General features: G+C 43.0%; 1 protein-coding gene and 1 pseudogene across 2 annotated transcripts in view; one reads left to right on the top strand and one right to left on the bottom strand.

The window, feature by feature from the left end:
• The window catches only part of ILRUN (inflammation and lipid regulator with UBA-like and NBR1-like domains), a 91,176-nt gene that overhangs the window by 67,172 nt on the left and 8,108 nt on the right, over nucleotides 1–15,896 (top strand). For both annotated transcript variants that reach the window (XM_047733069.1, XM_047733068.1), the window contains one exon: nucleotides 4,801–5,129. In XM_047733069.1, coding sequence (XP_047589025.1) covers nucleotides 4,801–5,129 — 329 coding nt within the window. The remainder of the gene's footprint in view (nucleotides 1–4,800; nucleotides 5,130–15,896) is intronic.
• Nucleotides 191–289, bottom strand: LOC125103415 (uncharacterized; annotated as a pseudogene).

The following is a 15,896-nucleotide window of genomic DNA, read 5'->3' as shown; positions in this document are numbered from 1 at the left end:
TTCCTTCTGTTCGAAGACTATTAACTGGCCCTCACTGCGATACTGAGAAGGGGTTGCCTAGGAAAGGAGAGCATATAGGAGTGAACTCATGTCTAGTTTTGAATGGACGACTTGTTAGAATAAAGACCTCAACATTGGCACATTACTGTTAATTGAACTCCAGACTTTAGATTTTTTTTGTTTTTGTTTTTTAAATATGGGACACTCCATGAATTTGCATATCATCCTTGCGCAGGGGCCTGCTAACCTCCGTATCATTCCAATTTTAGTGTCTGCTGCCGAAGTGAGCACAGACTTTATTTAGATTTTATCAGTTCCATTCATGACTTCTTTTTGTTCCCAGAATCCAGTCTCTGGTACCATGTTACATGTAGTTGTTTTGACTTTCACTCTCCCCTGATCTGTGACAGTTTCTCAGTCTTCCCTGTTTCTCATGACCCGTGACTGGAGAAATACCAGCAGGTATTCTTTATAATGTACCCCAGTTGGAGCTTTTCTGATGTTTTCCTCAGTTCAGACTGATGGTATAGATTTTGGGAAGAATACAACAGAGGTGAAGTGCCTTATCAGGGCGTACCTCATATTTACATAATATCACTGGCGATACTAACATCGGTCACTAGATTAAATTGTTTGGTTGCCAGTTTCTCTGTTGTAAAGTTACCGTTTTTCTCTTTCCCTTCTCTGTTCTTTGAAAGCAAGTCACTAAGTCTGTCCCACACTCAGGATGGGTTGGGGGATATGTAAAATTTCAGGTATCTCCTGTATCCCTATGACATACTCCTATCCTTTTTTTTCTTCCTTTTTAACACTTTCTTTCTGATACTGAAAAGATATTCTAGGCTCATCTTATATTTTCCATGTCTTAGCCCCAGAATCAGCCATTTCTCTGAGGAACACTTGTTTTTTTAATTAGACAGTACTGTTCAGAAACCACTAGGCCTCCTCAGCAGGCAGAGGTGGGTAACGTGTGTATACATACTACCCTCTGTAAACAGATGTATCTATCCTTGTTTCTGTGTTTCTTCATCTGTATATATATTAAGATAAACGTGAGTTGATAGTGCTGTCTCTGACTTTAATCTAGTACCACAGAGTTTATTTTAGAATGCCTTCCTTCCTTCCTTGCTCATCTGTCATATCCTTCAACAGTAAGAAACCTTGCTCCCAGCATTTCACTATTCATTTACTTATTCAACCCCAGTATACATGTACCCATGTTGTGCATGTATTATAACCCATAACCCCACAAGAAACAAATGTACCAGTTTGAATATTGTACTGATTTTTAGCAATTCTATTGTAGTGGACTAATCATAGATGTTTGTTCATGTTTATTATCATGTGATTTGATATGTGATACTAGCCTTTAGATATACGCAGTATTTTTTTTTTTAACATTCCTACCATAATCTGAGATGTCTTTGTCTGTCTTCATGGTTCATTAAGATTATGGAGTTGGGCTTCAAGTAAAATACTTTCCTTTTTTTTTTTTTTCTTTTTTTAAATGTGGTGCTTGAACTCTTGACCCTGAGATCAGGACCTGAGCTGAGATCAAAAGTTGGATGCCTAACCGACTGAGCCACCCAAGAGCCCCAAAATATTTTCCTTTTACTCTGCATGTCTAATAATCTAAACTTAAGAAATAAAAAGTTCATGTCTTTCTTTAGTAATTTATTACACATTTCTACAAAAGGAAGTTTATACTTATCATTAAAGTTATATACTTATTAAAGGTTTTATATGTAAAAGGGAGAAGTTGAATGAAACTGTTTACAGTACCATTTAGCTCCAGAGTCCTGGCTCAGGTCCTTTTTGAAAAACATCTTAAGGCAAGACACTCTAAAATCAGTTTCTCCATTTGCTTACTAAGCCCTGAATGTGTAGGCTTGGCACTTGAGTCTGCTTTATTGGCTACTTTTCTAGGACATCCTGTTGGCCCATCCTTGTTATTGGTACCAAAGATCATATATGTTTGTGGGTAAAGATACTATGGCTTGGGAAATGGGACTCCTTATCTATAGCTGTAGTTTCCTGGGTTCTTCTTGATTCCCAGTTCCTATTGAGGAAAAATAGTATGAGTTGTAAAAGCTGTTGTGAGAATTGAGCGTTCTCAGTCATCATGTACATTGGCTTTTAACTTGAAGTCTGATCTTGGACCCATCACTTCTGCCTCCATACTTCAGATCCTTTATGTAAAAAGTACAGCCATTCCATTAGATGATTTTATCATCACAAATAGTAAAACATGGCTGGCAGTTCTTATCACAGTAATTAAGGCATTCTGGCAAGAATTGGAGATGGTCAGCCTCTTGAAACAAGCTTATTTGGTCCATTTTTATCACCCTTTTTATTTGATTAACACACTCATTCACACACAGTATGCATGGGACGAACACATCTGAAACATGAGGGCTAGCAGTAGTACCTAGATGGGTTAGATTGTACCATGTAGAAGGTATATTTTGCTGTTCATAATGACCCATCATGGTAATAACTACGGAGGGTCAGAACTGGAGTGTTCATTGTTGATGTTTATAAATCATTGGTTTCTTAAATGATCTACTATTTAGAACTACTATGTAAAATCTGGGAGCAGTATGGAAGAATAGCCAAGGTGAAGAGGGTGCGGTGGCTTATGTATGATATGGTCCAGTGAGTTATGTGAAAGAAACGGTAGTTCTTAAAGCCAGGGGGAAAATGTCTCATTAGTCTCATATACTGATCACAGTCTTCAGAAAACTGTCCTATCTCTTCTCATAAGCATTTAGTTTCCTGAGCAGAGTGAAGGAAGCATATGACCTATACCTGAGTGTGTAAAACATATCACGTACTTACAAAAGGACTTTGGAAAATAGATGGGTGAAAGAAGAGAAGAATTAATGTACGGTAAGGTAGGGCACGTCTGTTTGGGGAAAACAATAATAGAGTGAAGAGATGTTGCCTTTGGTTAGAAATCTAGGCTAGGAAAGCATGGAGTGAATCTCCCTCAGCCGCCTGCCATTGAATTGTTTTTTTTAAGGCCTACGTCATGTTGGTTTATGAGACTGACTTAGAGTTTTGAATGAAAGTCCTCTGACCCAGTATTCCTGGCACCATTCCACATTTCCGAGTGAAGTGGTGCGCTGCATATCCTGGCTTACAATGTTAATCAACAGCTTGAGCTTCTGTCGCCCTGTTTACATGAGGATTCATATTTGCCATCAGAAAAGCTGTGTCTGGGGTAGATTACTCGTTCCTGGGTGTCATGCTTGTGCAGCCCCTGGCTGCAGAGCTGCTAACTCCAGCAGCGAACAGCAGATGTCAGTGTGTCTCCACTTACTAGGCTTCTGGCTCCTCGCTGGTCACTTGCAACCAAGTTTTTAATGGAGCTCCCAAACCACTGAACGCAAATTGAGTATTTATGGCCTTCATCAGATACCGACCCCAGACTGAAAACTGAGAATAAGCACAGCCCAAGAGGGTTTTCCTCATTTTCTTTCACTGTTCTTTTTAGTTGGTGGATTTCTTTTTTCCTATTCTTAATATCTTTATTTTGGTGTAGGTAACTGATGAAAATCATTAGCCTTTTCTTATCAACCATTCAGTTATTTAGGAGTCTTGGATAGCTTTTCACATTTGTTTCAGCTGGGTTTACACGTCAGAGCTTCTTGGCCTCTCTGTAGCTTGCTTTTTTTTTTTTTTTTTAAGATTTATTTATTTATTTGACAGAAATCACAAGGAGGCAGAGAGGCAGGCAGAGAGAGAGGAGGACGCAGGCTCCCCGCTGAGCAGAGAGCCTGATGCGGGGCTCGATCCCAGGACCCTGGGATCATGACCCGAGCCGAAGGCAGAGGCTTTAACCCACTGAGCCACCCAGGCGCCCCTGTAGCTTGCTTTTTAAAAGCTTTCCGGCAGGAAAGTTGATGTCACTGTTCTCTAAATTGAGATGCAGAACATTGAAGGAAACTGTCTCTTTATTCTTCTGTTTGAACCCTTAGCTTCAGCAGTTGAGGAAATAGCTGAATTATGACCAAAAGTTCTGTGGTGCATCTTTTTAAAACAAATCTCTTACGGTTTCAGTGTAGATGGTGGGATTTCCCTATATGACAAAGGCAGGGTTGGTGTTAAATTGGATTATTTAAGAAAATCTGGGGCATGCTAAGTTTTTGGTATCCTTTGATCACATAGGTCATTGGAAAAAAAACCCAGGTGATATTTCCCTTAATAGTCAGGGTTAGTGGTTTACACATGTGTCCTGATGTCATTATTAATTGGTTCCCCCTTTGCTCTCAGTTGTCCTGGTTTGGACAATATGTCGTCACTCTAAATTGCACAGAGAGGTGGGGGAGGGGGTCATTGATAAGTTGCAATTCTGGGAATTATAAGTATTTTTTGGCTTAAGAATTATGCCTGCCCTGAGTTTTCTAAGTTACATACATTCAAGCTAAAGCAAAAACCACAAAGAGCTTACGATTCTGGGAAAATAGTTTTTGGATTTCTGTCTATAGATCATTGTTCTCTGGAGCAGTGATTTCCAAATATGGCTGTGCATCAGAATCAACTGGTAACCTTTTAACAAATACTTTCGTGGGTCTTACCACAGACCTGTACTGAATATGTACTGGAGTTTGAACGTGACATTACCACAAATGTAGAAATGCATACCTGTACTGGTGACTTTGTCAGCTTGCTTTTCAAATTAGCGTGTAAAAGGACATTTCTTCCTTTGGTTTGGGTGGCATCTCGGGCTTCTGGTGGTGGCTGCTTTGGGCCTTGAGGGTCTGCCTGTCACTGATGTGAGTTGCCTTTTTGTTTCAGATGTCATCTGGGTGATTCTCAGTGTGGAGGTGGGTGGACTTTTAGGAGTAACGCAGCAGCTGTCATCTTTTGAAACGGAGTTCAACACACAGCCACATCGCAAGGTAGAAGGAAACTTCAACCCGTTTGCCTCTCCCCAAAAGAACCGACAATCAGATGAAAACAACTTAAAAGACCCTGGGGGTTCCGGGTTCGACTCGATCAGCAAAAACACATGGGCTCCTGCTCCTGACCAAACCGAGCAAGATGAGAATAGACTCTCACAGAACTCTGTAAATCTGTCCCCCAGCAGTCACGCAAACAACTTATCAGTAGTGACTTACAGTAAGGTAGGTGCCCTCGGAGAAGAGGAGAAGGGGTAGGTGGTGGGCCTTGGGACTTGTGATACCCTTTCATGGCAAACCTAGAAGCCTAGAATGTTCTTTAAGACGCTTAGCTCTCCTGCCAACAGCAACAATACAAAAACCTACCCCTTCTCCCCTCCCCCCCACATCTTCATGTCCTGTGGATGTTACTTTATCCACATTTATAATTTACCACTGTCTCTCTGCTCTGGTTTGGGTGTTGAAAGAACAAGGTTTTTTACCTTTAGCATTTAAAAAAAAATGAAAGTCAAAATATCACCAGCTCTCCTTCCAATGTAAATGTATACTAAGCCTAGAACAGCAAGATGCTTTTGGAATCTTTTCCTACTTTATTGTTTTTATTTTGGCTTTGGGTGGGACTTTTGTTTTTCCAAGGAAAAAAGACAAACTCTATTATTTATCCTAAATACTGTTGTTGGGCTTTTGCTTTACTTACCTTGTTTGCATGTCTTGTCGATATATTTTCAGTCTCTTATGGTCCATCTACCTCCTTACCCACAACCCAGAGTGGCCCAAGTGATATTTTTGACTCTTTATGTATGGGGCAGTAAGTGAAAGAATTATTTGTTGAGTTGACCATGATTTTAAATATTCTGATTGTTCTGAGACGCTCTTCTGGGTGTTTGATTTCTTGAACTGCTTCTCTCCTTGCTAGCTGATTAAACAGTGTCTTCCACACTCTGCTAAGGGTGATGATGGTTCTTGGTTGTTGGTTTGGGTTGGTTGAGTAAAGCCCTGATGCCGAGAGCTCATGTTATAGGTGTTTCATGTGGCTTGGGCCTGTGAGCATTCCTATGCATTCTTCTCTGATTAATAATGCTGTGTATTAGGCCCAGCATCCCACCTATATAGTCGTAACACTGTTAAGTCTGTCCTTGGGTCATGTTGGCATTTACCCTCAAATTTTGAAAAATAAAACTGATGTTTATTTGAGGGACAGATCGCTTGTCTGTTGTTAAGAATGGTATTTTTCTGACCAGTGGTTTATATATGGTCCAGATCAAGAGGCGAATTAAGGAAAGAAACCTGAGGGCACCTGGGTGACTCAGTGGGTTAAGCCTCTGCCTTCGGCTCAGATCATGCTCTCAGGGTCCTGGGATCGAGCCCCGAATCGGGCTCTCTGCTCAGCAGGGAGCCTGCTTTCGCCTCTCTCTCTGCCTACTTGTGATCTCTCTGTCAAATAAATAAATAAATAAAATCTAAAAAAAAAAAAAAAAAAAACAAAGAAAGAAAAACCTGATGGTATGAATCCTGTTTCTCCTCATGGTCTAGTAAGAGAGACTTCATTCCCTAGTAGTATAACAAAGGATTGATTTTTTTGGTTGTTTGGATGGTTGTTGTAAAGGATTCTGTGGAGTCATGTTAGTTGTACAGGATATAAGAAAGTTAATTGGCAAGACAGTAAATTTGCCTGTATTTGGGTTAAGATTTCATGTCATAACACTGTAATAAAAGGTTTTTCATTTAAGCTCCTATTTCTCCAGATTTTTCCTCCTTAAATTTAACCATCCAGAGTATGACTCTCCAGGTGGTAGGTGAGCCAAGCCCTAGGGTAACCATGTCCTGTTAGAACTGGAATTTGCTGCTGAGTTTAATGGGAAGATGAGAGCTGAAGGAGGCAGAGCCAGTTGCCCCAGTGCTTTGTGTAATGGAAGCCCCCTTCTCCCAACTGTGAGCTCCCTGGCTGCAGTAGTCACTGTGGTCTTAGGAGACGGCTGGTGTGCCTGACCAGGGCATGCACTCATCTTCCTAAATTGTGAACCTGTGAGTTGTTTGCAGCTCCTTCAGGGAATGATGACTTTTCTCCAGTTCTGTGATGATTGCCCTGGCCTGGGGCAATGGAGTGAGATGGGGTTGGCAGGGGTCAGGATGGATTACCTCCCAGCCTTAGTGAGGTCCTACCATGTTGTCATTTTGTTTTGTTTTGTTTTGTTTTGTTTTGTTTTGTTTTGTTTTGTTTTGTTTTTGAAGGAGTGGGGTGTGGTGAGGCTAGAGGCTATTAAGATTTCTTATGGTTGATGAATTCATGGTATGTCACCTAATTTTTTTTCATGAGCTCTGTAGAATCATTTAGAAGTAGTATTTGCAAGAACCAGAGAAAAGGCTCTTATTGGAGGTGCTATTCAGAGACTATTGGCTATAATGCATTGAGAATGTGGCACTTAGGTTCCAAAGAGAAACTGGAGCCTCCCTTGTTTCTTGCTTTTCTTTGTTTCTTTTTTTTTTTTTTTTCTTTATTTATTTTTAGAGGTGGGAAAAGGACAGAGGGAGAGGGATAAGCAGACTCCTCGCTGAGTGAGGAGCCTCATGCAGGGCTCAATCTCATGACCCTGAGATCACGACCCTGAGATCGTGACCTGAGCCAAAATCAAGAGTCAGACACTTGCTTAACCGACTGCATCACCCAGGCGCCCCTCTTGTTTCTTAATTTAAGCAGACTCGTATTCAGAATGTATTTCTGAGCATCTGGCAAGTTCTCTGAAAGCAATTCTGGTTAAAGTGGAATTGGCTCTACCTCTTAAGTCTTCTTAGGAGCAGGGTTAGGGTGTAGACAGACAGCACTCAGTATTTACTAAAACATCTCTGCACTGTTTAGATCAGTGTCCACTGTTCAGTGGGAGATTTGAAGAATGAAAGAAGTTATCCCTATCAGCAGCTTACAGTGCAGTAGGGAAGATGAGATATTGGACATAGCAATTACAGAACAGTTCAGTCAAGAAGTCCGGAGGGACAAGAACACAGTCAAAATGTGCAGTTTGTATGTATGGCTGTGGATTCGAGTTAGGGCAGAGAGGAAGAAGAGATTGAGTTGATGGAAAGGGCTTTTCAAAGAATACATTTGGAAAGACAGGAAGGACAGTGAACAGGTTAAGTGCTGAGGGCAGAATGCTTAAGAGACTTGTGGTCAGGAGATGTGGATGACAGACGATGAGAGATGGGCTCAGTCATCTGCAGTGCTTTCCTTTGAGTCTGCTCAGGGGTGTACCTGACACAGTGGTGAGATGAGGTATACCAGAGTTAGATTTGAACTCGTCCTGTGTGCCAGCTGTGTTTCCATGTACTTCACATATAGTCGCTCATTTTTTGGACAGGAAAACAAAAGTTCCAAGGGACTTAGGAGCTGGCTCAATATTCCATAGCTGTTGAGAGGCAGAGCTGGGATTCCAGTCCAAGGTGCCACATTACTAAAACATGTATTATTAGTAAGTGAACCTGGGCTCTCCCTAGGTCCTCCAGTTGGGTTGGAGGCTGTAGTGAGTGAAGGCATTTACTGAGTTGATGATCGGTATCATTAAGGAGTAAAAAACAGCAGAGTTGAAATAAGATAAGTGCCTCTCGCATAAACCGAAGATTGCCCATGGCATCTTCTTTCTGAAGACTTACCTTGTTCATGAGTCTTTCAAGTAGTGACTTCTTTTCCTGGTTAGTAAAAATAAGAACTTGGGTGCAAAAACTTTGTGGTGTTTATAATTAGCACCCTTTTATTTGTAAATGAGTGGAAAGAATGAAAGAAACCCCTGAGCTCTAGAGTTGGGACGTGTGTTTTTAGTTCACCTCAGATGCCATCTTTATGGGGAGGAGGAATACCTGATGCCCTGGGGTCAGGGATCAGAGTAGACAGTAGATTTTACTTACTCTAAAGAAATTCCCTGCCTGCCATTAAGGCTGGGGAAGAACATAATGCTCTTGGAAGCCGGTGACCACAGTTACAACAGGCATATATGGTTTCCTGCTGCCTCTATAGTTACAGTTTAACTTGTTAAGGTTGGTAGGATGAAATGAAAAGATTGCTTCATGCACCTGCTCTGTGAGGGCTGCGTGGATATGTCAAAATAATGGCACATATGTCAGTGCCAGGAACTAGACACCCCAGGGGCCCTTCTCCAGCTGTACTTGAATAACCATAAGCTCTCCGGATTCAGTGCTCTGTGTCTGGGGGGGAAGCCCTGGGTGGCAGTGCCAGCTCTAGCTCCATCCCACAACCCAGAGGACCTGGCCCCTCCCCTATGTGAGAGGTGTCAGAGGGAGTCTGAAAAGTAAGTATATGCTGACCTGCTCCAAATATTCATAAATCTGACTCCTTGCCTTTGTTAGAAATTGGCTGACCTCATTGTCGGCTCAATTGTGGCTGACTTGTCCCATGTGAACGGTCAGATCAAGTATTGATGAAGGTTAGATGCTGTTTTACTGAACCCTTTTATGTGATTAGCTCAAGAGGCTCGGAGGACAAATGGTCCCAGTAGAATAGGTGCTCACTCCGTTGGCTCAAGGCTAATCTTGCCATGAATTCTAGCTCTCTGACTCATCCCTAGAGGCCAGTATAGCTTTGGACAGTATGAGAATAGTGAAAAAAAAAAAAAATTCATAGAGGTGTGGAAGGAGAAAATAAGTCCTATTAAAATTAGATGCTTTTTTTTTTCTTATTTAGCAGTAATTTTTTAAATCTCTAAATGTTTTCTGAGAAGGCCTTACAGAGGAAAAAGACACCAAACGGTTTGATTTAGGCCAGATGGTAATGAGTGTGGCTGTCAAAAACCAAGGGGCTATACTTGAGGAAGGCCAAATGCTTGGTTTCCTTTCTCTAAAAAAAAGGAGTAATAATTTACACTGGGAGAGCTGAAAAGAATCCCAAATTCATGTATTTGTTACTTGGCCTATGGTTCCTATTTTGTGTTTTGTTCTTACTTTAAAAAAAATGTTTGGAGCTGGTATATGTCATATACTCCTCCTTTAAACTGGATTACAGTCTGAGCCACTGTTATTACTTCCGCCAAATGCTGGTTCAGAAGGAGAAACTTGTTATTATCTTTGTGGGGAGGTTCATTGTGCTCCTCCAGCGTCAGCCACTGCCGAGTGCCATCTGCCCTGCCTGCCCACATTCCCACCTGCTTCTCTTCCTATCTCTGTCTGACAGCCACCCTTGAGTATGTTTTGGATCTGCAGCTAGAGCAGGAGTACGTCGGCTTTTGTCTCATTGGAAGTCCTCTCTCTCCTGGCCTCCTGCTATCTTTTGACTAAGGCCTAGAGGAATTATTTTCCCTGTTTAGGTGAGAGTTTAGAAATCATGGTAGAGGTTACCAGGGGAGGTTTGCAAAAGGCAGATCCTTGGCTCTGTGGGCCTGAGGATATAAAGGCTAGTGGATCTTATTATCTACTTTGAAGTAGCCAGTCAGTTTAATATAACGACAAGGGGTGAGTTTGGGGTGACATAATGGAATTGGGTTCAATATTTGCTCAGTTCAGAGGGCCCTGAATTTGACCAGAAGATGGGTGGTTGGTGTCTGTAGCTGGGCCAGTTGGTTATATGAGGAGCTAGAAGGCAGCGTGACCTTCCCACTACCCTGAGACTTGAATTTTTGCTCTCAGATGCTGACCCTTTCATGCAAGGTTCAAAGAAGGTTCAAAGAAAAACTAGAAGGAAAACTTGGGTCACTTGATATTTTCTCCAGCTCTTGTTTTCTTTTCTCAAGGGCTGGGTAGCAGAAGCACAGGACCCCCATGCAGAGTCCGAGTGCAGTAATCAGAACTATCAAACTACCATTTATTGAGCACTTACTGTGTCCGTGCACTGTGCTGAGAACTTTTTACATTTAATTTTTATTGTTAAAATTATCAATATACATAGTTTAAGGAGTCAAGTACTTGTGCAAAGTTTATTACACAAACACCGGTGACCTCCCTTCCTCCCCGCCCCCAGCATTTGCTCCTCAGAGGGAGCAGGCTCAGTGTCCGATGCGAGTTTAGTGGACACAGCAGCACCGGGCGCAGGGGCTGCACTCTTCCCTCCTTTGTAGTTGCTGCGGCAGGAAGTACACACACCGGTTCTGTGATTTGCTCAAGGTCATGCAGCTAAGAAATGGTAAAAACTAGGATATGAACAAAAGCGAGTGTTGTTAACCCCTGAGCCTGCTCTCTTAACAGTGTACTACATTGCTTCCCAGTCATAAATAGTATTCAAGTTCATATTACCAGCTGCTCTAATAGCTGTGGGCTAGGGAGAGAGCGCTTTCTATAATAATAGTGCTACATTTCACGTGAAGATCAAGCCAGTTGTTGACTAAATACTATATGACTTCTCTACTACTTAAGCCCCGCCCCTCACAAGCTTCTGTGGCAACTATAGAAACCAGTCTTTTTCTCTAGCCTCCCATGGGAAGAGTCCCTAGAACCTCGATAGTCACTTAGGTTTAGATTTTTGTTGACATTGAAATTTCCATTAAGTCACTCTTGTGACGGCAACACCTATATCTCTCAAAGTCACAAAACCCGTCTGTATTCCTTTATTATTGTCAAAAGATACAGTGTCGAAAGTTTTACTTTTCTGGAATGAACCTAAAATCTCCCTTTGAACATGCTTAATATTTTAGACTAGAACATACTCAGGGGGCTACCTTATCCCCTTAAAAGTCAGATTTTATTTCTGCAAAAGCTATCTAGAGAAAGTGAATTTTAGGCAGAGGGACAGCCATTACAAACCCTGAGGTTGAGGTTTACCTGGTTTGTTTAAGGAACAGAGCGAAGGAGGAGGAGAGTAGAGAAAGATGAAGTTAGAAGATGGAAACCAGGGGCGCCTGGGTGGCTCAGTGGGTTAAAGCCTTCGGCTTGGGTTGTGATCCTGGGGTCCTAGGATCGAGCCCCACATTGGGCTCTCTGCTCATCGGGGAGCCTGCTTTGCTTCCTCTCTCTCTGCCTGCCTCTCTGCCTACTTGTGATCTCTGTCTGTCAAATAAATAAATAAATAAATAATCTTTAAAAAAAAAAAAAAAAAAGAAGAAGAAGAAGATGGAAACCAGATCATGGAAGGCCTTGTGGGGCCTTCTAAAGCTTTGGACTTTTGCTGCGAGGGCAGAGGAAACCATTGAAGGCTTTTGAGCAGAGAGGTAATGAATAAAGCCCCTGCCTTTGGAAGTGGGATGTAAGTGAGAATGGAGTGAAGTTGACACCAAGGTTTTTGGCCCGAGCAACTACAAGGAATTGCCATCAGTGGAGAGGGAAAAGGCTATGGTAGAAGTGGGGACAGGGGAGCGCCTGGGTGGCTCAGTCGTTTGAGCACCTGCCTTTGCCTCAGGTCATGATCTCAGGGCCTGGAATCGAGCCCCACGTGGGGCTCTCTGCTTAGCAGGGAGTCTGTTTCTCCCTCTTACTCTCCGCTCTCTCAGACAAAATATTAAAAAAAAAAAAAAAAAAGTGGGGAGAGGGCAGGAGTTCCATTTTGGGGACACACTGGGGATTTCTTTAAATATCCAAATGGAGATATCAAGTGCTCTTTGTACTCCAAGTTGCATATAGAGTTCAGGAGAGAGGTCTGGGTGGAGATATAAATTGCGGCATTGTGACATGGATTGTTATCTAATGCTGTGAGACTGGCTGCAGTCCACTAAAGTGATGAGTGTAGAGCAGGGTTTCTCAGCCAGAGTGCTAAGACTATTGACACTAGGCCAGGTGTGTCTTGAGGCAGGGAGTGGGGGTGTCTAAAGGCATCATAAGATGTTTAGCGGTGTCCTGGCCTTTACCCAGTATGTAGCATAGTACCTCCCCAAGCCCAAGCGCAACAACTAAAAATATCTCCAGACGCTGTCAACTGTCCCCTGGGCAGGGAGGTGACAAAATCTCCCTACTTGTGAGCCACTGACGTAGGTACAGAAGAGGTTCAAAGACCAGACTGGGCTTAATACTGTCTGTCCAGCATGTGAACAAACCACTTTGTTACTCAAAGCACATTTACTGTACCTGTTCTCAGTTCATAACAGTCTCATGACTTCTGTTGTTATAGTCTTCATCTGACAAAATAATATGGAAGTTGTACTTGCTCCCATTCACATTGCAAATTAGGGGTAGAGCATGGACTGGTACCCAGGAATCCAGTCAGAGTCTAGTATTCTTCTAGGCCACATTCGGATGAGGTTTGCTGGCAGAAGCAAAGTCTGTCGGTTGTTCCCTGAGGTTTATACACTTTTTGTCAGGTTGTAGAGACTTCCTCGTTCATCTTAAGGAGCTCCAGAAGAATTGTGACCAGGGAGGAAGCAGTGCAGAACAGAGGAACCTGCCCCGTTTGCTGGCCGATTAGAACGTTCTGTACCAGAAGGGGATTGTCAGGAAACTCTGGTTTAATGATATTACCATGACTCTCTTTTGAAAACCCAGAGGAGCCAGGAAAGTCCTCCAGCTTTGCTGGTGTTTGCATTGGCATGGGTCATGTGTGCATTTTAAAAATAAATTAAGCAAACACTATGAGCCTTAGAAAATGTCTTTTGTTGTTTGTAACATTACTGTCTGAGAATAAAAAGTATCTCCAGGAACTCTCCCTTTTGTACCTCAACAGCTTCAAAGCTGTTCAGCTCCATTTTATTTGCTTTGGGGCTCTGAGCATTGTTTTAGACTGGTCTAACGCTGGGCAGTCCTGTAGCTGAAACGCAGGCCAGTGTTCCCAGGATTGCCAGAATATTTTATTTTGTTTAGTAAGGGTGCATTTTCTTTCCTAGGCTCTGAATTTCGCATTTTAATTTCTAATGGAAGTTTTCAAAGTCGAACTAGTGAAATTACAGGTTCAAACAGATAAGTGAAATGCAGAAGTGTGAGAATTTTATAGATGCTCAGGTTACAGATAAGTTATTCTCAGGTAAGTCTGCTCTCGCTGGGTTCAGGCAGGACAGGTGTGGAACGCAAGGTTATGAGCTGGGAGCTGTTAGACCTCAGGACAGAAACGTGGGCTTCCTTAGAGCTCAACTGCAAGGGACATATTCCAAAGCTGCGGACACGTCCACTTGCAAGTTTGCGGGTCTTGGCTTTTTGCTGTGATTTCATTACCCAAAGGTCAGTTTAAACTCTGCCTTATACAGAGATAGCTTTGATATTATTGAGTTAATAAGTGAGGCCTTCCAGGTGCTCGACCCATGCTAATCCTTATCTTCAAAGAATTTCCTGTCTGACACGTACATGTGACTAGCTCATAGGAAAGACTAACAGCCAGTAAAGGAGTATATTGAGTTCCAGTTGACTTTTAAGTAAGTGTTCGTATGAATTTGGACAGAGAAGGCAGTGGTACCTTGGCAGATGATAGGTTCAAACTGAATTGGAGGGAAGAATAACCGCACGTAGGAAGGCCCAGAGGCATCCACAGGCAGGGTGTGTTCACGGGACACTGGCCAGCCTGGCCATGGAGTGTGTGTGCTTAAAGGGGGTGGAGTGAATTTTGAAGGAAGACCTTTGAAAGCCAAGCAAAGGAGAGCCAGTGTTTAAGGTGGAAGGAAGCAGAGTGACAACAGTGCTCTTCAGCAGGGCAAGATGAAGGCAAATATGAGACCAAGGAGAGTCCCATTTATTCTCCTACCTTAATCAGCCAGACTTTGAGGAGGGGGGAGCGGGCAGGGGTGATTTTGTGAATAATTGTAAGAGAGGAGAAAGAACACAGTAGCTTGTAAGGAAGGGGTAATTGATGGAAGGTTACAGGAATTCACATGGACATTCTAAGAGGAAATGGGACCAACAGCCTCACCCAGTGCTTCAGCAGAACCCGCACAGTCAGCCTGCACCAGTGGTGACAGGGCTAGGAGCTTGGATAAGCTGCTCTCCTGTTGGGTAGCCTTCCCAGGGAGACTCTTACCAGGTCTTTCTTACTTTTTAGGAAGCATCTCTCCCCCGGGGGGTGGCCGTGAGAGAGCTCTGTGTGCCCGCCTCCCATCTGGATTCTAGCACGCTTGCTCACACGTGGGATTTGGGAGCTAGAATATCAAATTGCAGATAACTTTTTCTGAAGTCTTTACTGAAAGGGGAAGTCCAACCCAGCCCCAGTATCCTCCTTTAAATAATCGGTTTTCATTCACAATGATGTTCATGTTTCATTCTTTATGGTGATATTCTTCATTTGCCCCAGGGTAGGTGAATGCTCTGGGAGTTGCCTTTGGCCGTGGGGAGCTCTGGATAGATGGGAGGAAGACTGGAAGGAGGATGGAAAGATGGGTGATGGAGGGAGAGTGAGGGCTGCATGATGAAGGATTGGATGGATGGGTAGAGGGAGGACGAATGGACAGATGACAAGGTCCCCAGCAGGACTGTAGAAGTTAGTTAAGAGCAAGAGGAAAAAACTGTTACAGAGGTAAGTATAAAAAGTGGTTTTGCAGGTCTTTTTGAAAATGAATTCATACACTTTATGACTGAGTCAAGCTTTGGAGCAGTTTTGGCACAGACAGAAAGAAGACTGTGAACGGACCTGCCCTGTGGTTTGCCCTCATGAATAAAAATAGGTTTCTTTTCTTTCCTTTGACTGGTTCTCACACTCCTCCTTAGCCAGTGCATAAAATATGTCTTTGAAATTTTTGAGGACTGTCCCATGAGGGGCTCGAACACCACCAACGTAGAAAGCGTCTGCTGCAGTTCTTGGCCCACTCGCGTGGCCCTGCTCTTCGAGTTGGAAGCCGCCTTGAGCTGTCAGCAGCCATGGAGGGGAAGGGTCACGGTTTGAATATTCTTGAGACAGCCCTCATCACCCTGCTGGTGACTCTGGTAGAGACCTGATGGGACTTCTCATTAATGAGAAACTAACAGGATTGTTGAAGGCTGGGTCAGTGGAGCCAGCCATGTGAGCAGGGACCCCCACACGGTGTTTGCAGTACAGGATCAGGACAGAACTTAGTACTAAACCCTGTGTTCTTCTGTGTTTGCATTCAGTGTACACAGTGGTACAAAAGCAGCACTAGGCGGACGCAGTTCTGTCCAGGACTGGCACAGGAA

The sequence above is a fragment of the Lutra lutra genome, chromosome 6 (genome assembly GCF_902655055.1).
Source record: "Lutra lutra chromosome 6, mLutLut1.2, whole genome shotgun sequence".
Lineage (NCBI taxonomy): Eukaryota > Metazoa > Chordata > Mammalia > Carnivora > Mustelidae > Lutra > Lutra lutra.
The sequence above is the reverse complement of the archived record's forward strand: the minus strand, read 5'-3'. Positions and strand labels throughout refer to the sequence as shown.